General features: G+C 47.8%; 1 protein-coding gene across 12 annotated transcripts in view; it reads left to right on the plus strand.

Moving 5' to 3' along the window:
- VPS13D (vacuolar protein sorting 13 homolog D) overlaps positions 1-25,404 on the plus strand; it is a 257,392-nt gene that overhangs the window by 220,900 nt on the left and 11,088 nt on the right. For 11 of the 12 annotated variants that reach the window (XR_002344909.1, XR_002344907.1, XR_002344906.1 and 8 more), the window contains one exon: positions 19,702-19,833. Coding sequence is in view for 7 of the 12 variants with exons in the window: in XM_021095374.1 (XP_020951033.1) it covers positions 19,702-19,833 (132 nt within the window). In the remaining 5 variants the exon portion in view is untranslated. Of the gene's footprint in view, positions 1-19,701; positions 19,834-25,404 lie in introns of those variants that run through there. The other variant, XR_002344910.1, reaches the window with a different exon arrangement.

Raw genomic sequence — 25,404 nt, forward strand, 5'->3', positions numbered from 1 at the left:
GAATAACTAGAGACAGATTAAACGGATTACACATTTTTCTTGGGGATTTCCTAAATTAGCCTACCTAGCTTTTTCTTGCCTCTTCTTTCCTGATGTTAGTGGTTCTCTATAATGTGTGTGTGTGTGTGTGTGTGTGTGTATAATATATACATACATACATTTGGCTGCACCCAAGTCATAATTCCTGGGTCAGGGATTGAACTCAAGCCACAGTAGTGACAACACCGAATCCTTAACTACTAGGCCACCAGGGAACTCCTATAAACCTACATTTTTAACAAACCAGAACAAATAGTACACAGTAGAAGAATTCATAGAGAAGAGGGACTCTCCATAGCAAGAGATGATTTTCTACGGCCCATTCATTCCATGGCACCTCCTATCTTCCCCCACAAAGGTGCTTGAGACTTTGGAATGACATTCATTGCCGTATCTTTTAACATCAACACGGTGGATAAGGGAGCCTTCTGAGGAAAATGCAGGAATTTACAGTTTCCATTCAGAAACCGTGGCTACGTTGAGTCGGGAAGCACCATTTTCACCTGCAGATTGAACCAGGCTCTGATTGGAAACAGGCCACTGGCTTCAGAAGACTCCATCAAAGAAGCCCGCCTCTGCCCAGAATCGGAAAATGCCTTAGTGCAGGTTGTTCTGGTTTTATTTTTATAAACTAGCTTGGGCCTTAGACTTGTGTTCCTAATGTGGCTTACAAGACTGAACTGACAGGAAAGCGCTTACAACGTCAGCAGTGATGCCTCTCAAAGGCTTACCTACCGGACCTTCTCCTCTTGTCTTCGCTTTGGGGTTTGGTCTCTCTGTTCCTCTTGCTCCCTCTCCGTCGTGCTCGGGCCTTGCCTGGAGAAGTTCTGGTGATCATCCCAGACTTCCACAAGTCAGCCCAGGAGCTTCATTTCATGGCTGGGCCGCGAGGCACACGAGACGTACGCGGTGAACCACGGACTCACAGCTCCTCCTGTGGGGAGCCTGGGCTCAGCTCCAGGATGACGCGCCTTTGCAGCCGTCGGATGGCATCCTTTGGAGCCAGCTGCCCACGCAGCCCTCGAGAGCCATTCGTGGATCACACTCCTCGTGGGTTAAACTCTAAAACTAAAGTCAAGTCCCATCCATCACGCTGCTTGTTTAACCCTCTGTGCAGCAGTCAGAGGGACTGAAGATCACAAGTGAAAAGCAACCGGGCCGGCCCCGTGGGTCTGTTGCTTCCGGGAGACCCTGTCCTCTAGGGACGCCGCCCCTCCACGTGCGCATGCGCACGCGCACATTCAGCGAGGGCGCTGTAGCCCCCTTGAAGCCAAGACTTGAAAATACATTTACTTTTTTCTGTATGAAGGTTAAAAATGATCAGGTACTAATCAGTGCAGTATTCAGAGCCCCATCCCCCGTGGGACCTGGCAAGACGGGGGGATGTTGCCCAACCATGGCTCCCTTTGCTTTCTTGGCTGCGTCGGGGCCAGCGTGCCTGCCGGTACCCGGGAGCCCACGGCTTCCCGGGAGGTGCGCCACAGGAGGGCCTGGCTGCTGCGCCACCGTTTTATCAGAGAGCAGGCCAAAGAGCCTGCTTTTGTGAGCATAGCGTGCAGCCGTCCATTCAGGAGCAGCTCAGGGCCAGTACGTAGGGGCCCAGGGCCTGCTGGGATGGGGTTTTACACTTGGGCTGTCCTTCTGCCCTTCCACTGAACTCCTTTCATTTCAGTCATGAGCAAACAGTCAGTGCCTGAACTAACAACCCTGCAGTCCTCCGAAGCACGGCTGGCTTACAGTACCGAACAAAGGGAGGGAGGGCCGCGTGGGCCGGCCCAGGCCGAGGAATGCGGCTTCAGGGTTCTGCTCCATAAATTTAACCAGCACGACGAAAAGGAGATAATATGAGCCTTCGTGATGATCTGAAGGGGGAGGTTCTGTGTCCCATTGATTGCGGTCTGGCCCAGGGCCAGGCCCAAGCCTGACCGACAGTTGAACCATATCGTTAAGGCGTGTAATACAGCTCGAGTCTTGTACCGCCGCCAATGAGTACATATCCACAGGGCAAAAGTTTATAAAGAGTTGAGGCTGTCCTGTTTAACCCTCTCACACTGCGTGTAATAGACCCAGCTGCCATTCAGAACTTGCCCATCTGAGGTCATAAAGGAAAGCCAGCACGTTTCTTGTCTTCAAACAGAGCTTTTCAGGACCGGGAGAGGGAAGAAGCGCCGTCTAGAGAGGTCACGGCTCGGCGATGCTTCTCTCCGGAGAACTGGGGAATCGGTGGTGCTCAGCCTCCTCGCCTCCTCCCCTCCTCCCCGGCCAGAAACAGGACACCTTAGAGCTTTATTCAAAGTAGCTCTCTGTTTGCAGGATAATGTTGCTGAAGGAAATGGGGCTGACACAACAGGAAACCTACCCGTCTCCGTCTCCGAGGAGGCCGCGCTGGTGGCAGAGGCAGTTGGATGCCGCCGGCTGGGCGTTCTTGTCGCGTTGCTGAGATCAGGATGGTTCTGTCTGCTGTCCCTGCCGCCCAGCCTCCTCGAAGGCTGGTGAAAGCCTCATTTTCTGGCTTTCCACAGCCGAGCCTAAGTGCCAGACCAGAGCAGGGGGGAGGTTGGCCCACGGAAAGCCTGTTAGGTCAGCAGCAGGCCACCCTGTGGGGCCGCTGCCCCTTCAGTCCGGGAGGGCAAGGCCTAGAGGAGCCTGGTTCTCACAGCAGTGCCACACTGAGTAAACGGACAGACAAGCAGGGCTTTGGCTTAAGTACAGGCAGAAAGGACGGTCTGTCTTCGAGGACCTTAGGAGAAAAGTGGGCTAAGGAAGGGTGCAGCCTAATGTGTCCTTTCACCAAACTGGGAGCCTACCTGTCCTTTATCCGTGCTGTCCAGGAGGACATGTATTTCTGTCCCTCCAGAGAGCTGCTTGTCCACAACAGACAAGGCACTTTGGGTGACACTCCAGATTTTCAACGTGTACACATGCCACACACTGTTTAAGCATTTTGTGTGTATTACTGCTTCATCCTCCAACACGTCGTTGAGGTGGGTGCTGTATTTTCCCCACTTTAAAGACGGGAAAGTTGAGGCACAGAGAAGTTAGATAACTTACTCCAGATCTCAGAGGCCATCAAAGGGGAATCAGAACTCGAACCCTGGCAGTCTGAACGCAGAGCACCCACTCCTAACTTCTCTGCCATTTCTGCATTAGCTCCTGGTCTCTTCCATCAAAAGACCTCATAATGGGTTCCCCTTGTGGCTCAGCAGTAACAAATTCGACTAGTATCCATGAGGATGCAGCGTCAATCCTTGGCCCTGCTCGGGAGGTTAAGGATCTGGCGTTGCTGTGACTGTGGTGTAGGCTGGCAGCTGCAGCTCCAATTTGGCCCCTAGCCTGGGAACTTCTGTATGCCATGGATGCAGCCCTAAAAAAAAAAAAAAGATTTAAACCTGAGGCCTCTTACCATGTCTCAGATCCACTTTCTTTTGATTCTTGGGTGTGGAAGGTGGGAATCGCCTCCCACCCTCCTATGACCCAAAAGATTTGGGAAAAGATGCCAAGGCAGTTGGTGGGGAGAGGTGCCGTCAACCCTGGACCTCGCAGCCTGAAGGGTGCTTGTCGCATTCTTTTACCCCTGCTGGCTTAACCCAGAGGCTGCAGACAGTGTTCCTGGAGCACCAGGCCACTGAGCGCTCTGTCCAGGAGCTGTGCTGTGCCCGGTCCTCTCTTCTGCATCCCGACTCCCAGCCCTGGTTGCTCCCCAAATGATCAATCACTGTATCCTTCCACTTTCAGAATTCTCTGTTTTCACAAAATAGCAGTCACATGTGTTGGTTCCAGCTTGTCTTTTGCCATCCAGCCAAGGCCATCTTCCCCAGCTGGTGGCCTGAGAACTCCGTTTGGGACACAGTACAAAAAGCCTTGGAAGGAGAAGAGAATGTCCAAATATGTGCTGAGTGTGCTGTGACCTTCTTTTGATGGCCAAGGATATCTCCTGTTTATTTTGGTGCTGGGGGGCCTGAAGGAAGGGTTCGAGAGAAGAGACTGAAGGGCTAGCTGCCTCTGAGATTGCTAGTTAGGCTTCTGCAGTCAGGGGGTTTTAAGAGCCTAGAAGTAGGCTCCAGTAGTCCCTGGAGGCAGCTAACTCCATGCTTTGGACTCCAGGAAATGATTCTAAACCCAGAGTTTACCAGACCTTGGTACTGGGTATCTTTTAATGGGGCACCTGCTTGGGATTTCTCTTTGTCATTTATTTGGGCTCATTTGGCATCAAGGAGCTATGCTATGGCTAGTCTTTTGGGATGCGAAGAGAGAAATGCTTGGGGGAGAGTGAGTGGTTAAATTGTAGGAAGAAATTCTGCTATTCTTTTGACTCATTTTTGTTCTCTTTAACAATGATTAAAGATGCCATGAGGTAGCCAGATGATCTACAAACCAGCCTTTATAGAGATTCTTATCTGCAAAAATTTTAAAGCAGCACTAGAAAGTTCCAGGGCTTTATGTCACATGCAGAAGGAAGCCTAGTCAGATCTGCTTGCATCTGAGCCATCCTCCAGAAAGGGAGCAGTGAAGAGCAGCAGCCCAGATTCATCTCTTGCCTTGTGTGTGACTCTCCCTCCTCTGTCAGCATCAGGGCTGTCCCCGGCCTACCTGTTTCTCTCCCCTCCAAGGAATTTGTTCTCTGGAAAAAGCCACACGCTCACCCTCCCTAACTGCCTCTGCCCCCTGGGTCCAGAGGGAGAGACAGACAGTGCCCCGGCTGATGGGAGAGGCTAGAGGTGAGGTCTCATGTTCACTGTTAACATAGCAGGAAGCACTGGAGGCCTTTGCATGGGACAGGCTCCCGGATGCACCTGCTCTTCCCAGAGGCACAGTGTGGCCCAGGCAGGAGGGCCAGTGCGGCTGTAGGCTTGGGTCCCAGAACCCGGGGAGGCCGATTGCAGAAAGCACGTGTCGGAGCACAAGCACTGGCTGGCACCAGGCCTAGGGGGCTTTCCTCCTCTCCCTCCTCGGTCTATAAGAGTCTAGTAACTTTCCCCTCTGCCACCTCGGCTCTCAAGTTCTAACCCATTTGGAATCCACATTTTTTTCTCCTCCTGTAGAGGAAAGCCCCAGCCCAGCCACTCATGTGGATTTAGTCTCATTGGCTCTTGTTTCCTAGGAGGACAAGTGCTCTGAAGGTTCAGCACCGGCTCTGACCAGGGCGAGACTCTGATTTTTATGAAGGCAGAGAAATGCACCTGAGATGACCCCTTTTCTTTCTTTTTTTTGACTTCTCACCACCTGGACCATTAATTCTGCTTTCAAAGAGGGATCGGGAGAGGAGAGCATTTCAAAGCCAAGCTGATTTGGGCTCTGAACCAGCTTGTCTTCTAGGTTGTACTTCACCCTGATGAGAATCAGAAAGGACAGTCTGTAAGCCCCTGAAATGCAATTTCCAGCGAAACACGAACTTCACTCTAGTGGCTCTGCAGCTGGAGAGCCTCGCAACCAGGTCCAGATGTTCTCTCTCCCTGGGTGAGCAGGAAGGGGATTTCGGGCAAGCTGGGAGGCAGAGCTTTTACCCATTCGTGGAGGTACCCCTTTTGCAACCGGAGTACCCCTTTTGTAGTTTGGGTCTTGCCTCCTGGGGCTCTTTAGGGTAAATGCTATGAGCACCCGGGTCCCTTTTGGCCCTGCTTTAGCACCTCCCACTCGTTGCTCTGAGCTGGCCATTGACTGCAAGCAAGAGAAGACCTGGCTCCTGCAGTGCAGGTTCAGAAAGCCAGACAGTGCTGGCAAGGTCCATCAGATGGCCTGGAAAGGAGGCCTCCCACAGAGGCCCAGTGTAGCATGGGCCATGCCTCCGGTCCTTGGGAGAAGCAATAGTATGGTCAGTTTGCAGCCCTTTCCTTTGGAGAAATCCTCGCTCAGATCACCCCTTATCAGTTGACAGCCATTCCAGACGAAGTCTGCCATTCTCAGGCCTTCCCTAGTCTGCGCCCACCTGTGCTTATCTATGCTATGTCATCATGGGAATTTGTACTCTCTGCTTCTTAAGTGCGCTGTAAACATTTGGGTGTTTGTGCCTGAATGCTCCCTGAATTATCTTTTTAAAAAGTAGTTCTAGGGGTTCCCTGGTGACTCAGCAGGTTAAGGATATGGCATTGTCACTGCTGCGGTGAGGATTTGATTCCTGGCCCGGGGAATTTCCACATGCTACAGGTGTGGCAAAAAAAAAAAAGTAGTTCTATCGTGTGAGTGTAAAGTTATGTACAAATGTGAACTGTTCTGAAAATTGTAACAACGTGTGAGCACGTAGAGTGTATAGTCAGTGTTCCAAGGAACTTGCACAAATTCTTCATTCTTACAGCAAGTCAACAAGAAGGGTACTATTATTTTTAAAAAGAAAAGAAAAATAACTCAATCCCACTGGCCATTCATAATCACCAAAGAGGTGGCTAATAACCCTCCAGATATCTCTGTATGCGTGTATATGTGTGTGCACACACACGCACATAAATACGGTGTGTATGTATGACTGTGCATCATCTAGGCACAACTACCGATGCCTAAAAAGTGAATTATTTTTAACATTACATAATGTTAGTAAGTCATTTTTAACATATAATATTAAATTGCACATATACAACAACATCCTTAACTAGACCTTTCTTGATGGATGTTTCCAATATTTAGCTATCCTAAGCATCTTTTACATACATCTTTGCTCCTGTGTCTAATTCTCCCTTTAGGGTAAATTTCTAAAAATAAAATTTCTGGGTAAAGGGTAAATAAATGCATTTCCTATTTTGAAACACATTACAAATCGCCTTCTAGGAAGCTGCAACAATTTGTACTCCCACCCAGGGTGCTTGAGAAGGATGGTTTCTCCAGCCCTCCCCCAGCCCCCCTTCCACCTGGCCATTCATTGAGAATTCCATGGAGAATGTTAAGTAGATACTCTACTAACAGCAAGGCGTTGTTACTCTTTGAAGTCTCTGCCCATCTGAGTGAATGTTTCAGTGCTAACACTTGCATTTCCTCCGTAACTAGGGTTGTTGTGTCATGTTTTCATATTTTATTTGGCCGCTCGGAGTTGTTTTGTAAATTATCCTTGTATATTCTTCACCCCACCCCCTTTTAAACCCTTGAGGTCAGCATTTGTCTTCTTCCTCATGTATTTGTTTTTGTTTATTTGTATCTGTCTTGGTCCTACCCTTCCAGGGGTCGTCATTTCATCAGTTTCTCATCCACATTAGTACCTATCTTTCTTCCACATGTTAATAAAATGTGGATTAGTCACTTGGTGAATTCCATTCATGAAGTTAATGTCTGCAGCATGACTATAAAAGGAGAGCTGGCACTGCTTACAATTCTACATTCAATTGCTTTAGCTTTAGGAATGAGGCTTGCTTTCTTTTTTTTTTTTTTTTTTGCGTGCTTGTGACATGTACAAGGTCCCAGGCCAGGGATCAAACCCGTGCCACAGCAGTGTCAATGCTGGATCCTTAACCTGCTGAGCACCAAGGAACTCCAAGAATGAGGCTTCAATTAGATGTTTTTAGATTATATGTGATGTGGTCTGTTAACCAGCTTTTATCTTATTTGTTTCCTCCTTTTTTATTTTTTGCTTTTTTAGGGCCTCACCCGTGGCATATGGGAGTTTCCAGGCTAGGGATCGAATTGAAGCTGCAGCCACTGGCCTATGCCACAGCCACAGCAATACAGGAGCCTCAACCCACTGAATGAGGCCAGGGATAGAACCCGCAACCTCGTGTGTACTAGCCGGGTTCGTAACCTGCAGAGCCACAACGAGAGCTCCATGTTTCTTCCTGTTTCTGAGTATTTGTCTACCACTATCTCCATGGTAGAACCCGGCAGATGAATACCGATGCTGTACATTGTTGTCATAAAAAGCTTGTCGTGCCTTTTGGCAGGGCTGAGCTAGCCTTCCTAGGAAGCCCGTCTTGCCCTCTGTAGCGTGTAGACCTCCTTAGCGCTTATGTCACTGACACGGGGTCTAGGTGTCTTCCCAGTTGGATTGCAAGTTGCTTGAGCGCTCGCCGTTGCCTTCAGGTCCTCAGATTGCTCAACACAGCTATGATCTCAGAGGCCTTAGTAAAGAAATCTCCGTCAACAGTCATGCTGATAAGAAGTTCACTGTGTCCAGGAGAACCAGAGAGACCCAAGATCAGGTTTGGCTTTGCCACTAACCCGCTGAATGGCCTTGGACAAACTTCCTAATCCGAGGCCCGGCTTCCTCCTCCGTGACATGCAGTGCCAGTGAAACATATCCTCTATAAGCAGTGAGGCTTAGAGAGCCCAGGGAGTAGTTGCCGCTTGGTAAATGCAGCTGTAGAGACAAACTGTGTCCCTGGTGACCCAGCGCTCTTAGTCCTGCTGTCTTTTCGCCTGGAGTTGTAAGAAAGCGGGTTGAGGTGGCCACATGCTGTCCTTAGAGGCTCACATGCTCCTCTACTTCAGGACTCTTTGTTGAGTCTGAATCTGGTTTTTTCCAACATGGAGCCTTGTAATCATCCAGAGACTCAGCACAATGCCACAAGTTTAAAATACACTAATTTCTCTCTTATGCTCTGCCAGTTTTTCTTAAATGGTCGTATGAGTGCCTGCACGCATGCATACACATGTGCGTGTATGTTCCCGCGTGCATCCGTGCGTGTAAAATGCTTGGAAGAAATAAAGAAGGGGTCACATTTTGCCTGGCACAGCAGCTAACGTCTCTGGTAGCCTCGAAGCATTTTGCCAAATGGACTTAAATTGGTTTCCTTCTGTTCTATTTTTATTTTGTCGTCATTTAGTGTATAGGGAGCCAACTCCTTCAAATGAGACATTTTGTTATTCAAACATGTTATTTAGTTTAACTGCCACGGGCCCAGCTTCACTGACATTGAGGACTGAGAAGGAGGGGTCTGAGCCGTGGTTCTCTCATGACCCGGCCAGAGCCGTGACCCTCCAGTCTGCAGTGCACATGGACCCAGACCGAAGCAGGCTGGCAGCCAAGTGTCGTCGGCATTGTGGGCTCAACTTCTGCCCCTCCGAGCCTGCCTTCGGTGGCCCTCAACCCTGCTGTGGCATGTGGCATGAGAGCACTTCTGGCCCACGTCACCCCTGTGTGCTGATTAGACAGGAATCCGCAAATCTGTTGAGTGCGTGTTTAATGTGACACAGATGTGGGACATACTGCAGATCTTTCTGCTTTACAAATTTTCAGCTTTTTGCATTTCATCAGTGTTGCTTATTATTTACAGAATGTAACTTGAGACAGCAGAACAGATTGTAATTTTTAAAAAAGGTTTGGGGGGTGATGGGGCCGCAGGGGATCTGGGAGGAAAAAAAAAAAATCCAGTAGTGTGGAATGTTGTTTGCTGTCCAGACCAAACAAACCAGTTTGCCAAGGGTTGATGGCCTAGGGCAGCCAGTCCCATTCGTGTTCACACTGGCAGCACTTAACTATCAGGCAGCTTGACCTCCTTATCACCAAATAAAGAATCCTCTCTTGTCACCAGGTTGAATGTCATAGCACCAGGCAGAAACGTACCTGTTGTTGAGGCCCTGAAGGGTATCACTTCGCTGCCAGCTCGAGTTCTGCTTCCTTCCTGCCCAAGAGAAAGGACCCCATTGAACCCAGTCCCCATTCAGACACACGGATGTCCTCTTTGCCTTATTCCTGCCCTGACTTTACACTCGGGCACTGTGACAAGAGCCAGAACAGAGAAATCTCTTCTTTTGTCTAAAAACTCCAAGGTCCTCTTGAGGGCATTGGCACCATGGGCTGGAGCTGATTCAACCCAAGTTGGAAGGGCAGGTGCTGTGTCTTGTTTGCAGAGGACAGATTTGCCCTGAGGTGGTCTTGGCTTCTGAGAAACCTTAGCCATAGGTTCAATTTGAGGACAAACAATAAAAAAGCACCAGCTGATCAGAAGAAAGGTGAGGAGGAGTGGGTGACTGTGATTCCCTTAAGTTTCTAGGTCCAAAGAACCTAAAACTTGGGGCTGAAAGCATGCAAGCCATGCAGGAACCCTCCTTTGGAGAAATTCTCCTTGGAGCTCAGGCTAGTGCAGAGATCTGATCACCATGGTCAGAAGGTTCCGAGCTGCTCAAGTGCTGAGTGTCATCCCTGGACTGGACCATCCCTAGGGAGCCAGACCCCTGAGCATTTCCAGAGTTCACGCCCCCCCCCCCCGCCCCCGCTCTTCTCCCTCCTGGAAAAGTGCAGGTGGTGCAAGTTCCCCCGAGCCCCCAGGCGGCTCTTCACTGCCCCGGGAGAACATCGCCCAGGTCAGTAAGTTGCTAGTGTCCCTCCAGGATGGAATGACCAGCATTCCTGTGCCCCAGGGGTTCCTGAGTTCTTACCAGCTCCCCGCCCTTCCCCCCCGCCCGGGTCTGGAGGAGGAGTTCCATGGCGGCCTGCTCCTTCTCCCCTCCCTGGGCTGCAGAAGCAGCAGCTCTGCCTCCCTTGCCATCGGTCCTGCCTGGCCTTCGTTCTCTTCGTCTGTTGTCTGTGTAGTGAGCACCCACTGGGTGCTGGGATGCAGCGATGTGTACAAGACAGAAAGCTCTGGCTCCTCTTAGCTTCCATTCGACTCTCGCCACACTCCCCAGGCGGTGGCTTGGCGCAGAACGCGAGGCTCCTCCCTGGAAGAGGTTGCTGGCTGGAAAGAGGATGTATGCTATGTCGCTGACACTTCCAGGGCCTCAGTTTCTCCCGCTACCACCTAAAGTCTAACCTCCGGGCCTGAGATAGATCCTGGGTGCAAGGCTAAACTCTCTTTCTCATGGCAGCTGCTAATTTTCGATGCTTTCCGTTTTTGAAGTATCTTCTCTTGTTCCCTCTTTTCCTTTTCCATCTCATCTCCACCTGATAGTAAGAGGTTGTGTAAAACTTTCAGCCTGATGAATAGGTGATCTTGAAAAAGCAAACAAATCCCAAAGCAGGCAGGCTGTCAGAGGACTGCAGCACCCACACCTGCCTGGCTTTGGTCATGGGTCAGGGTTGGGGGGGGTGGTAAACCACTTTGTTCCTAAATTCCATCCTCTTTTAAAAGAGATGAACTTTTGGAGAATGTGGATAACGTAGAGATTAAAAGAAGAAATGACGTAATTATTTGCCAGAAATCAATGGGAAAATAATCGGGTTTATTTCATGTAATCAGCTTGTTATCATTAGACTTTGTACTTCATAGCTACAGAATCACTTTACCAGGAATTGTGTATTTTGGCACATGGGAGCTAACTTGGGATCAGTATTTTAGAGGTGACAAGGTTAGCGAGGAGACTGACCGTGGCTTAAGTGATTCCTATACACACTGCACTCTCTGAATCAGAATGGTGTACTCAGATCATAAATGAAGCTTTGCATTTGTAGATGCCTGGTTTTTGGAGGGATATTGAAAGTTGCAACCCACTTTATAAATACAATTTATACTATTTTTTGAAAAAACAAAGCAACTCCAGAATGCATGCACAAGCTAGGCCTTTTAGGAAATCCAGGGCCATCAGGCTGTACGCTCAGGATAACATTATCCACTTGATTAGAATTCTGTATGAAGCGAGTCTGCCTCCCCCTCCCCCCAGCTTCACGAACAAGTAGTCTCACCCTGAGGCCGTTAGTTGACTAGGAACAAAAAGGCTCTTCATTAGCTTTGTTCTTAGAGTTGAAATCCCAATAGGCATATCTGTTGGCATTAGTCCTACCAGCTGTCACAGTTGCAATGTCATGGGGTCCCCCAAACATGTGTTAGGTTATAGGAAGCCTTGACCCCTATAAACAAGTCAGGTGTGAATCCCACTGACAGGAGAAGGCCCAGCCCAGGAAATTCCATCCCCACTGCAGGATGTCCCATTACTAAAAACTTAGCAGTGATACTAATATAATTTCTAACAATTTTATGAATCAACATCTTTCTCACATCTTCAGTTGTATTGTTGGGATTTTATGTGTCGTTACTCAGATGACTTCAGAACTCTAGGGAGGGGTAAGTAGAATTTAACCAGAAAGCAAAAGAGAAAGTTTGAAGCAGTTTCCCCCATAAGAAAACTGAGAGACAAAGACTGGATGTTAGATCCTAGCCTATCTTGGCTTTCGGCCACCCAGGCTAAGTTAAGTTAGGGCCCTTCCGGTTCACCTGTGACACCCTCTGCAGAGACCACATCATCATGGTTGTCATCAGCATCAGCAGCATTTTATTGAGCACTTATTATGAACCAGGCACTCTTATAAGCACTGTACGTGTATTGGCTGCCCTACTCCTCACTGGTATCCCCATTTTATGGATGAGGAAACCAAGGCACCAAGAGATTACACAACTTGCCATAGGTCACAGTTTGTAAATGGTGGGTCTGGGGTTCAGATCCCAGCAGCCTGGCTCCGGAGCCTGTCCTCAGCCATCACTTTGCACGGCCTCCATCCAGTGCCCCCTGCTGCATTGCAGTCGCCCGTTCTGTTTATCCTCCATTAGCCTCCAGGAAGCTCCCTGGCAACTCGATTAATCTCTGTTCTTCTTAGAGGCCTGGCATGGCCCATGCTCAGGAACAGTTCGCTGAATGGGGTGGGGATGGGGAGGCAGAGGCAGACACGAGCCGGCTCAGGGCTCTCAGTGTGCTTCCTCCGTCAGCACTTTCCCTGAGGAACCAACGGCTACTGATAGACAGTTTCTTTTTGTCCAACGTTTTTTTCCCTCCTTCTTCTTCTCACGTGTTCAACCTCCAGACTATCATAGTAGATGTTTGGTACAGTTTTCTTGGTTCAGGATTTAACGCAGCCAGAGCTCAGTGGTTATTAATTATTAAACCTCTGGGTGGAATATTATCTCTGAGTAGGTTCTGGAAAGTGGGATTCTGTTTGTCAAGGGACTATGGGGAAGAGTTTCTCAGGTAAACTGGGCCAGACTTTCCAGGATTCCATCCTCTGCCCGCGTCTTTGATTGCAGTCTGCACTGAGGGGAGTAAAATGTGTTTGTGGAGAAGAGCTTTTCCACTTAGTCTCTGCAGGTGGATGCAGTCGTGAGGAGAGGGCTGCAGGTCAGAGGTCAGGCTTCTTGCCCATCCAGACACTGCGCTGCAGTGTGTCTCAAAGGAAGTTGTAACCAATTCAAACACTCCAGTGCAGAGAGCATGGTTTAGATAGATAGACTGTTGAATTCCTTTTAGAGAGCTGCCAAATGTTTGATCTGAACCATTCATCAAGAATTCTGGTATCTGGTAGCTGTCATTCATTAGCAGGTAGTATTTAAAGAGACAGCCTAATTGTTTGTGCTCGGTCGAGCACAGTACATATCAGTAAAAGATTTAATTGAAACAAAAGTCTTGGACACACACACACAAAAGTAGATAGCAAGCACAATCCATCACTTTGTTGGGGTCAGGACACACAGCCCCTAAGGAAGATGGCAGTCATCAGGTGAATAAACATTCTGTTCTGCTAGGAAGTCACATGTTTGACACACATGCTTTCTCCCCATTTACTGATTGTTTTTGAACCTCGCTCGGTTGATAGACGTTGGCCATGACATTCCTCAACCGACTAATATCTTCAGTCAAGCTGTGCAGGGGTACGTGTATGTGTGTACAACATCTGTCTTCAACTAATAGAACTATGACATAGTTACTCATCATATACGCGAAGAACAAATAATAGCTGGCCAACTGTTGACCCTCGGGCTGAAAGGCAAGATCAACCAAGTGGAATTGGTTACATCTCCCTGGTCACCTTGTTTGGATTTATTGTTGCTTAAAGAAAATGACATGGGCTGTTTTCATTCCTCCGATCTTTGGTTTTGGCCCCCAGCGTACGTCCGACAGCAGTGGCCAGATGCAGCCGCGTTCTGCATTGATCTCCCCGACTCGGTGCGTCTCTGCAGTGTATCAGCCACTGTATCAGCAACCCCTTCCCCAGGGGGAGAGGCGTCCGTGCCGCACAGCCAACTCCCTGACATGTTCATGGAGTTCAAAGCTCCAGTTGGGTTGGTGCTGACATTTTGGATTAGCTGGTTGACTGGAAGGCCTGCTTCTTTCTATACGCTGTGAAATTTATAAACCGCAGCCGCCGAGGGCTTGAGAGGGCCGACAGCCCCGCAGCTGGCAGCAATTATGAACACCGCAGACCTCGCGCCAAACAAAGGTTCGGAGGCAGCGTTGCTGCACAGGCACTAAACAGACGCATGCTGTAAACTCCCTTTTATGTCGAGTGTCGGTGAGAGATGCTGTCGATGAATGGGAGGTGAGCGGGTGAAGTTTTGCCACCTCTTGTTTAATGACCCGTTGTCCCCAGGATCGGGGTACCAAGACCCTGCCCAAGAGGCAGCACGTCTTGACAGTGAAGGTGATGATGAGAAAAGGAGCAGAGCAAGCAGAGGAAGCCCGAGCAGGATCCAAGCATGGTCCAGCAGTGATGGGCGGGAGCAGCTTGGAAGCAGACCTTTCTGCTCTGGCGCTCATGGGCAGGCTCCATGTCTGCTCCACTTTTTTAATGTATGAATACACCATACATTTTTTCAATGGATTCCTTAGGCTCTCGGTTGAAAGGAGAAGGTGGGCATGAGAAGACGGATCCTGTTTTATACCCATTCGAGCAGCAAAAATTGAAGAGACTAGACCAGCGCTTTCTAATACGCAATTTACGTTTAAGTTAATTTAAATTAAAAAGTTTAAATTCAGTTCCTTAGTCACGCTAGCCACATTTCAAGTGCTCAGTAGCCACGCGGGGCCAGCGGCTATGTACTGAACAGTGCAGCCCCGGACAATACCGAGTGTTGGAAAGGACATAGATCACTAGGCTCTCTGAGATGCGGTGTTGGTGGGAGCGTAAATTGGCCCAGCCACTTTGAAAACAGTTTGAATTATCTTTGTTAGGTGAACACGTATGCCCTGTGGTCCAGCAAACACCTCCTAGATAAATACCCAAAGAAATGCTTGCCCAGGTTCCCCGGGAGACGAGTACAGGAATGTACACTGCGGCGTTTGTGATGGCTCAACCTAGAGATGATCCTTGTGTCATCAGCAGGAAGATGGATGAATGACGGTACATTCATCCAGTGGAATAATTATAAGCTGGTACAATAAATGAATTATAGCTGCACACAAAAGAATGGCTGAATCTTAGCAATATGACTTCGAGGAGGAAGAAATGAGTCCCAGAACATAAAAAGGCAGTGCCATCCTTTTTCAAAATCCCAGAACAATAAAAACCAGAGAATGTAACCAGGCTGTACCAGAGCATACTTTGACATGTGATAAGACTAGATGCAGAAGAAAAGTAAGGGAATGATAAATACAAGCCTCAGAGCTGAAAGAGGATCAGGGAGGGGGAGGGAAGCGCCAGAGGACCACACAGAGTCCAGTTATGGTCAAGTGGGGTTTCTGTGCTAGGAATAGTGGTTTCACAGATGTTTGTTCTGTCATTTAAAATAACTAAAAGGCCAATGATGGTAGTGACCCCTGAACTGAGGATAATGATGAGTCTAGTCCTAAAGCCCAGTTTAAAGCCAAAAGGAACAGAGTGCTTTCCTTCCAGATGCTCAGAGGTTCACTGGAACACACATGAAAGCCACTTCAGAACAGTCACTTGAAAGTGGACACACCACTTTACTGCATCACAGAGTGAAGAAATTTAGGATTGCCGTCACATAGAGTCAGACTGCTTTCAAAAGCCTATTTGAAGTTTTAGTTCCATCATCCGTATGTGAAGAAAACAGGTCCCTCACGCAGTGGCTTGCTCTGAAGTGCATCACTTTTAAACTCTTTGCTGGCTTCAATTTGGGATGAAACTTCCTCGCCTATAGTGGTTTTAACCCCCACACGCCCCAACCTCCCAACTTGGACCTCAGAAGTTCACATTTTAGTTGAGTTTTGGAGAACTCACAGTCTTTAAGTACCAACAATGATAAGGCAGTAGGAGATTGTGGGAAGAATTCCTTCAGTCCAATTCTGTTTCTAGTAAGATTATATCTAAATCACTCCTTATAGAAGCAGTCCCCATATTTATAAGACTACAAAAAACAGCAAGGTCCTACTGTACAGCACAGAGAACTATATCCAGTACCCTGTGATAAACCATTATGAAAAAGAATGCATAGGTATAACTGAGTGGCTTCGTACTCAGCAGAAATTAATACAACATTGGAAATAAACTGTACTTCAATTAAAAAAAAAAAAAAGGGACAGAGTTTCTGTTGTGGCTCAGCAGAAACGAATCCGACTAGGAACCATGAGGTTGCGGGTTGGACCCCTGGCCTTGCTCAGTGGGTTCAGGATCCGGCATTGCCATGAGCTGTGATGTGGGTCGGAAAATGTGGCTCGGATCCGGCGTTGCTGTGGCTTTGGCGTAGGTCGGTGGCTACAGCTCCGATTAGACCCCTGGCCTGGGAACCTCCATATGCCACAGGTGCAGCCCTAAAAGGACAAAAAGAAAAAAAGACTATAAGAGAGATGGCATTTCCTTTTATGGTACAATCAAGCTTTCTCTCCTGGGTCTGTGTGACCAATGAGCCTTGAAGGCCACAGTGAGCTCCTCCGGGCAGCAGGACCTGACCACCGCATCCAACTTTCGCTTGGTGTGTGGTCAGTCATGGAGCGAGGACCCTGGAAATGGGAAGATGGTCTGCAGCCTCTTGGGAAGACAGACGAGAAACTCGATGAGTAGGCAGTGCATGCCCAGGAAGGAAGAGCTCTGCTTCTGTATTCCCTGCTTCTGGGTGGGTTTACGGATTGCAGGTTAGAAGGTAATGCATTAAGAGCGAAGGTGAGGTTGGATCATGAACTTTTTTGGGGAAAGTCTGGAGGGAGGCCACTGAGTCAAGAAACAGCTGTATGCACCAGGGAGCTCTTGATAATGTGCCAGTATGGGCCACGCTGACTTATAGTCGCAGCAACTCTGTAGTTGTTCCAGGATGCGGGACCCAAGAGCTCAGGTCCAGAAACTGGTCCTTGGCTGCTCTGGCTCCCTTGGATCTCACCAGAGGAGGTAGGACTCTTACTCAGCTTTCTCCTACTTGGTAGCGTTTCCCCCCCCCCCCCCCCGTTTTGGTTGCTAATGAAGATGATTTCTTTTAAGGAAAGTATGTGTCAACAGAGATGTTAATGTCTTGTCTTGGCCTTCATGCCCCATCCTTTGTTTTGATCAGTGGACTGGACAGACACACCCTTGACCTTTCTGTCCAGAAGTTGGGATTTTAGCTGGTTCACATTTTTCTTTAACTTTGTTGACTTTCCAAGTCCAGAATCTGTCATCTGTAATCTCTCCACCAAAGTTTGCGTGTCACCATTCCTTCTTAGCTCAATAGTCCAATGGTCTGTGTATCACCAACCCCCTCCCCCATCCCTCTCCAAATACCTCCGTTCATTTATTCAACTCATATTTATTGCTCCTCTACCATGAACCCAGCAGCAAATGAAACAAAGTCCCTCTTCTCATGGAGCTTACATTCCAGATGGGGAGCCAAGCAATAAGCAAATATTTTATCTAAAATATTTGGGATGTGAAGCAAATGTGTTTCGAGCTCATGACCAGTTTCATCTAACTTGTTTTTGAAAGGATCATTCTCACTGCTGTGAGAAGAACGGATAGGCGTGGAAACAGAATAAGTTGTAAGATGATTGTAACAGGCCAGCACAAATCCAGAGATCATTTGTTAGTCGTGAGAAGAATGGAGAAGTCAGTGGATTAGGGGTGTATGTGGGCGAACCCCCCAATAGGTTGGGGAAGACGTGGGGAGAAGAGGCAGAATGAAACTGTATATTGAGGACGAGGAGGGGGCAGGCCTGCCGTGACCTCCTGGGGGGCTCGGGGCTCCTGCTGCCATGCCCCAGCCTCTTTCGAGAGCTTTAGGGCTGACGGAACAGTAGGACTGTCTTGAGGAAAAGATGCTCTTTGGTCTGTCCTGGATAGATGTTTCCCTGGGCACAGAGAGAAGAACAGGACTCAGCTCCTTGGAAAAGTACACTACCCTCTATCCCCTAGTTCTTAAAACAGTAGTTGTCAGGCTTCTCCGAGAGGGGTTAACAGCAGATCCCCTCACTGCCCTCCCTACTTCCAGCCAGTCGTTGGGGTCTCAAAAGCCAGCAAGGGAGTTCCCATTGTGGCGCAGTGGTTAACGAATCCGACTAGGAACCATGAGGTTGCGGGTTCGGTCCCTGCCCTTGCTCAGTGGGTTAAGGATCTGGCATTGCCGTGAGCTGTGGTGTAGGTTGCAGACGTGGCTTGGATCTGGCGTGGCTGTGGCTCTGGCATAAGGCCAGCAGCTACAGCTCCGATTTCGACCCCTAGCCTGGGAACCTCCATATGCTGCGGGAGCGGCCCAAGAAATGGCAAAAAAAAAAAAAGTCAAAAGCCAGCAGGACCTGAGTCCTGGAGAAGGAATTGAGACTGCACAGCAGGAGTGGGCGACTAGATGATAGCAATAAAATGGGTTTTTTACCCAGTCCCTTAGCACAGATTGCCAAGACTTCTTTTTAGTCTTACTTGAAGAGCACAACAAGTAGTACTGGAGGCATCCTTACTACTGAACTTTTAAAAAAAATCATCCCTGGATTTCTGGGTTTCCAGCTCATGGCAGACGTTACCCAGGCCCGAGACTTGGGAGAGCCTGGCCTGATAGGCCAAGTGCTAACGTGGGTCCAGGAGGGCTCTGAGTCGTCCCAGTTTTGCAGCTAATCCACCCTGTTGCCTGTGGCACGTTTCTGACTGTTTCTGTGCATATTTCTACCCTGAAACGCCCCCAGGCCCCATCTGCCCCTGCAGGTAAGTCTCCACACTGCTGTGAGCACACGACTCTGGCTGCTGATTCCGGGTGTGAGCCTGGCCATCGCTTTTAGATGTGTCTAGAGAGGGTGTTTTGCTTCAGTGGAATCCAGGAACAAATAATGAAAAGTACACCAAGTACAAGGCCTGGGACAGACCAGGCACACTCTTATCAGTCATCTGAAATATGCACAGCCTTTCCAAAACAAATATGGACTCCTGTTTCTAGGAAAACACCAAAAAGTACTTATCCATTACCCTGTATATGGTTTGTGGAAAAAGACAACACCAGCCTACCCTGAAAGCCATAGCAAAGCAGATTCCTTTGGGCAGCCGACAGCTGCGGGCCACAGCTTAGAGCCTCTGCAGCATCCCAGGCTGTGGCCTGGGACCCGTCCAGAGAGCCTTCTTCTCCCTCCCCTGGTTCTGTGCCCCTCATCCTACACCCAGGCAGCTGAGCTCATCCTGGAAGGAGTGGAGACGCTCTGTGTGTGCTTACTAATGCCCAGCATCCTTCCCTCTTCCTCCCGACCCTTTACAAACCCAGAGGTGCCTCTCCCAAAGGCATTCCTAGAAAATAAAGTGTGGCCACCTGCAAGTCCAGTGGTAGGAACAAGGACAAGAGCCACCGTTGGTGGGCAGCCCACCTCTGTCAGCACGGGCTGGATGGGCAAGATTTTATTTGATCTTCACAGCACTCCTGTGAGGCAGGTGTCATCACCCTGTTTACAGAGAAAACTGGAACTGAGGGTTGAAGACGCTAACTGACGTGTCCATGGTCACGGCTGGAAAATGGCAAAGGCCAGATTCCCCGTTCACAGCCGGAGTCCTTGATCACTTTCTTACCGTGTGCTTTAAATCCGGTCACCAGCTTTAGAGTATGTCCTGTGTCAGGTGTGCTTTCGTCTCAGACGAGGAGGGACGGGAAAAGGCTTTAACGCTAAGCCCTCACCTCTTTGCTTTTTGTCCCTCTCCTCACCTAGGACTCAAGCCCAGAGGGTCCGGAAGCCGCGCTGCTGCACCGGGCCCCAGGGCCTGCTGCCCCGCTACTCCGAGAGCCAGGCAGAAGGCCAGGAGCAGCTCTTCAAACTCACAGACAACATACAAGACGAATTGTAAGTCGGAGCCACAGGAAACCAGGGCCTTGGGTTCTCCAAGTTGTATTTGCTGTCTTTGAGTCTGAGAAGTTTCTCTCTGATCCAGGTATCATCATGACTTTCAGACCTTGGAAATGGGCCCAGATTCCTCAGCCCAATTGTTTTATGGATTTAGATGGAACAGTGATTCTCAAACTGAGCTCCATAGCAGGACCTTAATGTTGGCAGTCTCCTAATTAGTTCAAAGAGAGAAGAGAAAAAGTTCTCACTCTCTAAAGGGTTTTTGCCCTGTAAAATTTTCCTGAACTCTGGTGTTCTGTTGTTTGCTGGTAAAACAAAACAGGTAAACAAATAACAAACAACCGGTTCCTGAGAATTTTGGAAATGCAGTTTCCTTAAGTTTGTTTTGTTACTCTTTGAATGTGGAGGCTTAGATACTTGGGATCTTGTTGTATTTTCAATTAGTGAAGTTTTTCCTAGTTGATGTGGTAGAATTCACTATATCACTATTTTAGGATAGCCTACAGAGACCCTTTTAGCATAAAATGCTCTGTAATCTAAATAGATGTTAGAACCACTAGGCCAGAGAAGGCAATTCATTATGCCTGATAAAGAGCAAGGTGCTAGTGTAATTTCTTTTACTGCTTATATAGCTCCTTTAAAATAAAGCAAGCTAGAGAGGGTTCAGAGGCCCATGAATGTGTTTTGGTTGGTGGAGGAGTATCTGCAGTAGAGCTTAGCTCTCAGAATAGCCCTCGGCGCAAAGGGTAGACACAGTGTTAAGCAGACCTCACCTGTTAGTATTCGAATGGGGCTGTCAAAAGCTGAATCCCTAATTCATTTGGTGCCTGCTGCATAGGATGACATCTTCCTGGAGACTCCCTGCAGTGTTTCTGGAAAGTCTCTTAATGATGTCCTAGTCAGCTCAACCTGCTGTAATGAAATGCCATAGGCTAAGTGGCTTAAAGAACCAAAAATTACTTCTCATAGTCTTGAGACTGGGAATTCCAAGATCAGGGCACCAGCTGATTTGGTTCCTGGCGAAAGCTCTCCTCCTGGCTTGCAGGCTGCCTTCTGGCTGGATCCTCACGTGAGCAAGATCTCTGGTGTCTCCTCTAAGGACACTAATCCTGTGGCCTCAGGGCCCCACTCTTATGACCTCACGTGACCTCAGTCAGTCCCTTACTTCAGATAGTCACACTGGGGTGAGGGCTTCAACAGGGAATTTGGGGCGGGGGGGGTATAATTCTGCCCAGAGCATATATCTGTCTGCCCTCTTTGTCTCTGGCCATGAATCCAATACCCAGGATCGCCAGCACTTCACTTCAGGGAGGACTTTATGTGGGGCCGCCTTGGGCTAAGGATTGCTGCCGTGGCCACCCTTTATACTACTCTGTTGATGAAACTTTCAGCCTCTGGATCAGAAGCCCAGAGAGTCGTTCCTCAGGTCCAGCAAGGCCTGGTGCAGAGTCTGCTAGAATGGCAGCTTGACGAGGGCTGGACTTTTTCTCTGTTCCACTCACTGAAGAATCCTCAGTACATGGAACAGTGCCTGGCATATACTAAGCACTCAGCGAACATTTGTTGAATGAATGATTGTTGGATAGTTACCGTACATTGTACTTTTAATTTTCTCCCCGACTCACCCTATTCAAGGCGAACCATCTCTGGTCCTTGTGAAATTCATTTTCAATCAAATGGCATATGCCAAAAACCCAGGGAGAAGCTGTGTAGCACAGCTCCCAGTGGAATGGCCTGCACTGAAAACAGAGCCATGGAAAGCTGAGAGCTGGGATCAAAATGAAGTCCGTAAAAAAGAGTTCATGAAACTCTTGAAGTTCGTATGAACATGGAAGAGATACTGGCATGAGGGACTTTTGATGCTAAAGATGAAAACCATGTGACTCTACCCAAGTTAGTGGGTTCAATCTTGCCAGCGAATGTGGAAGGGGACCCGTGACCACGGCCTTCCCCACGGAACAGCGAAGAAGTCACCGGGAAACCTGGCAAATGGTTCTCCGAAGTAACCTCGGGTTGTCAGGCTGGGTCCTCACGGCGACGTGAGCACTGGGTCTTGGTCATTGGCAAGAACGAGGTTCTCAGGAAAAGTGCAGGAGTGCCATATTATACCTCTGACTTTTATCCTAGAGTTGTAATTAAAAACATGTTTAAAGACCTAATTATTTGCATATTTTCCTGCAGAGTTAACCCCTTAAAAGGTCTTTAATACCTTGCTCTACTGTTCTAACTAAATGTTTCCACATTTTTTTCCAGTTAGACTCACTGTTTCACTTCAGGAAAATACTGTGTAATTACTTCCTGATGTAGTGAAAACCCCACAAAGTCCCCGGTGCCATGGTTACTTCAACTTTGTTCTCCCAGATCAAGTTGCATTTAATTTTTTATTTTATTTAATTAATTAATATTCAAAAGATAGCTACTGACGTATGATATAAGTCTGGCCAGCTGAAAAGGCTTCCGTTTCAAATGAATCAAATATTTCTCTGATATGTTGCAAAATGGCCATGGCTTTCCATTTTTCTTAATTTGGGCTCTAAAATAGTATCCTGATAAGATGATATTAAAGTGGAATTTGTCCTATCTGACTAAATTAATAATTTTCTCTAAAACTAGTGTCTAAGCTGTAGCTGGAAACCTCATTTTCCCCAAAAAAAGAAAAAAATTACCTGTTTTATTTCTAATACACCATCACAGACCAAGCTACATACTGGCCATGTAAGCACTAGAGCGGCATCTTACCTTTCCAGAAAAGTCGCTTATGCGTATGGCCTAAGTAGCTGCCCTAACATACTCCTTACTTGACACCTAGATTATATTTTTTAAATGTAGTTTTAGGAAATTACGTTTATGAGGGTTTTTTAAAGATGTTATTTAATGCTTTAATAAAGCAGCTTTTAGGGGGAGTTCCCATCGTGGCTCAGTGGTTAACAAACCCAACTAGGATCCATGAAGACATGGATTTGATCCCTGGCCTTGCTCAGTGGGTTAAGGATCTGGCATTGCCGTGAGCTGTGGTGTAGGTCACAGACATGGCTCGGATCCTGAGTTACTGCAGCTGTGACCTTTCATATGCCGTGAGCATGGCCCTAAAAAGACAAAAGACAAAAAAAAAAAAAAAAAAAAAAGCAGCAGCTTCTAGTGAGTTCTGCTGTGGCCCAGTGGGTCAGGAATCTGACTGCAGCGGTGTGGGTTGCTGCAGAAGTATGGGTTTGATCCCCCACCCAGCGCAGTGGCTTAAAGGAGCCAGCATTGTTGCAGTTCAATCCCTGGCTTGGGAACTTCCATATGCCATGGGTGAGGCCATTTAAAAAAGTACTCTATCAAAATGTTAAGTAATTTTTTTTTTTTTTTTTTTTTTTTTTTTTTTTTTTTGCTTTTTGGGGCTGCACCTGCAGCATATGGAGGTTCCCAGGCTAGGGGTCCAGTCAGAGCTACAGCTGCCAGCCTACACCACAGCCACAGCAACACAGGATCCCTAACCCACTGAGCAAGGCCAGGGATTGAACCCACAACCTCCTAGTTGGATTCATTTCCCCTGCTCCACAATGGGAACTCCTTAAGTAATATTTTGGTAAATGTATTTACACAGAATTGATTTCCCATGTCAACCTAAATGTTTTATTTTATACATTTAAAAGGAGCATTATTCTTAGAAAGGATCATGGGTCTCCCCAGAATGCCATAGTGGGGGTCCTGGATCCACAAAAAGTTCAGAGCTCCTGTTCTAATTGCAAATTGGGAGCCTTTTTAGATGTTTGAAATTTTTAATTACTAATTATTTTTTAGTATCGTGACTGTGCTGACAAGAGAGCTAATCCTTTAGAGAAATATGCTGGTATATTTACAGATAAAAGGAAAAGGGATGAATTACCAGCAACAGCTAAAAACCCTTGAGGGGCAGCAAGACCTGGGAAGTGGCTCCACATGGCAGGGTTCCTGTGAGAGACCTTGAAGGTGGTGTTTGCCTTTTGGCAAAACTTGAAGGTCACCACTGTGAGGCCACTTGAGTCTAGTCAGTATCTTGGAAGATTCCATTGGGTCCCTGGGTCGCTGGATCTCAGCTGAGCCGGGCAGGTCCCCGGTCCCTTTGGGTTACGCACTGTTTCCATCTTTTGGAGGCTACTCCCCTCTTTTTCTTTTGTCTTTGTTGAGATCTTTTTTTCTTAACATGGAAAAGTATGAAAAGGAAAATAAAAATAGCCTATAAGTCCACTAGCCAGATTAGTCCTTTCTCTTTCTGATGGAATAAACTCATGTGCACAGTTAGCAAAATTCAGAGTACAGAAAGAAAGAAAATCAAAAGTAAAATTCTCCCTTCTTGCCCCCTTTGTAAACATACCATTTGCGGTATTTTGTATCTTGTCTATCCTTGAGAAATTGCAGCTAGAGATAGAAATCAGAATTTTTTTCTGAGCACGGGTTGATTCTATTTCTTTTTTTTTTTTTTTTTTTTTTTTTGTCTTTTGTTGTTGTTGTTGTTGCTATTTCTTGGGCCGCTCCCGCGGCATATGGAGGTTCCCAGGCTAGGGGTTGAATCGGAGCTGTAGCCACCGGCCTACGCCAGAGCCACAGCAACGCAGGATCCGAGCCGCGTCTGCAACCTACACCACAGCTCACGGCAACGCCGGATCGTTAACCCACTGAGCAAGGGCAGGGACCGAACCCGCAACCTCATGGTTCCTAGTCGGATTCGTTAACCACTGCGCCACGACGGGAACTCCTCTTTTATTTTTTGACCACCCATGGCATGTGAAAGTTCCTGAGCCAGGGGTCAAACTGAAGCCCCAGCGGTGTCCTTAACCACTACAACGAGGGCATTCCTTTAGCTGATCCTAATAGCATATCATTGTAAATAAAAACCTTAAAGTAACATTTGTAGTCTCAAAACAAAAGCAAAAGACCCGAACTTTTGAGGAGTGGGATAGAATCTATTGGCTTCCATTTACTAAACCAGGAAATATTCTCTTAATAAACACTGACCCTTGGGAAATTGGACGTTCTTCCATAGACCCGTAAATGACAACTTTCACTTGGTCATTTATCTGGCTCTTCACAGAAGAGCTAATGGCGTGTCTTTGCTGTTCCCTTGAAGTTCACACAACCTTGTACATCAGCTGCACTTTAGCTAAAAAGAGAAGAAGGGGAGTTCCCGTCGTGGCTCAGTGGTTAGTGAATCCGACTAGGAACCATGAGGTTGCAGGTTTGATCCCTGGCCTCGCTCAGTGGGTTGGGGATCCGGCGTTGCCATGAGCTGTGGTGTAGGTTGCAGACGCGGCTCGGATCCCGCGTTGCTGTGGCTCTGGCATAGGCTGGTGGCTACAGCTCCGATTCGACCCCTAGCCCGGGAACCTCCATATGCCAAGGGAGCGGCCTTAGAAATGGCAGAAAGACAAAAAAAAAAAAAAGAAGAAGAAGAAGGAAGGAAGGGATGAGAGAGAGGAAGGAAAGAAAAGAGAAGGCAGGGAGGAAGGAACACTGATGGCTTGCTAAGTCTTTAATAAGATAAATGAAAACTTCCAGGAGAATTTTTTTAGCTTTACCACTGGGTAAAATAAACACCCAACACCC

The sequence above is a fragment of the Sus scrofa genome, chromosome 6 (genome assembly GCF_000003025.6).
Source record: "Sus scrofa isolate TJ Tabasco breed Duroc chromosome 6, Sscrofa11.1, whole genome shotgun sequence".
NCBI classification, from domain to species: domain Eukaryota; kingdom Metazoa; phylum Chordata; class Mammalia; order Artiodactyla; family Suidae; genus Sus; species Sus scrofa.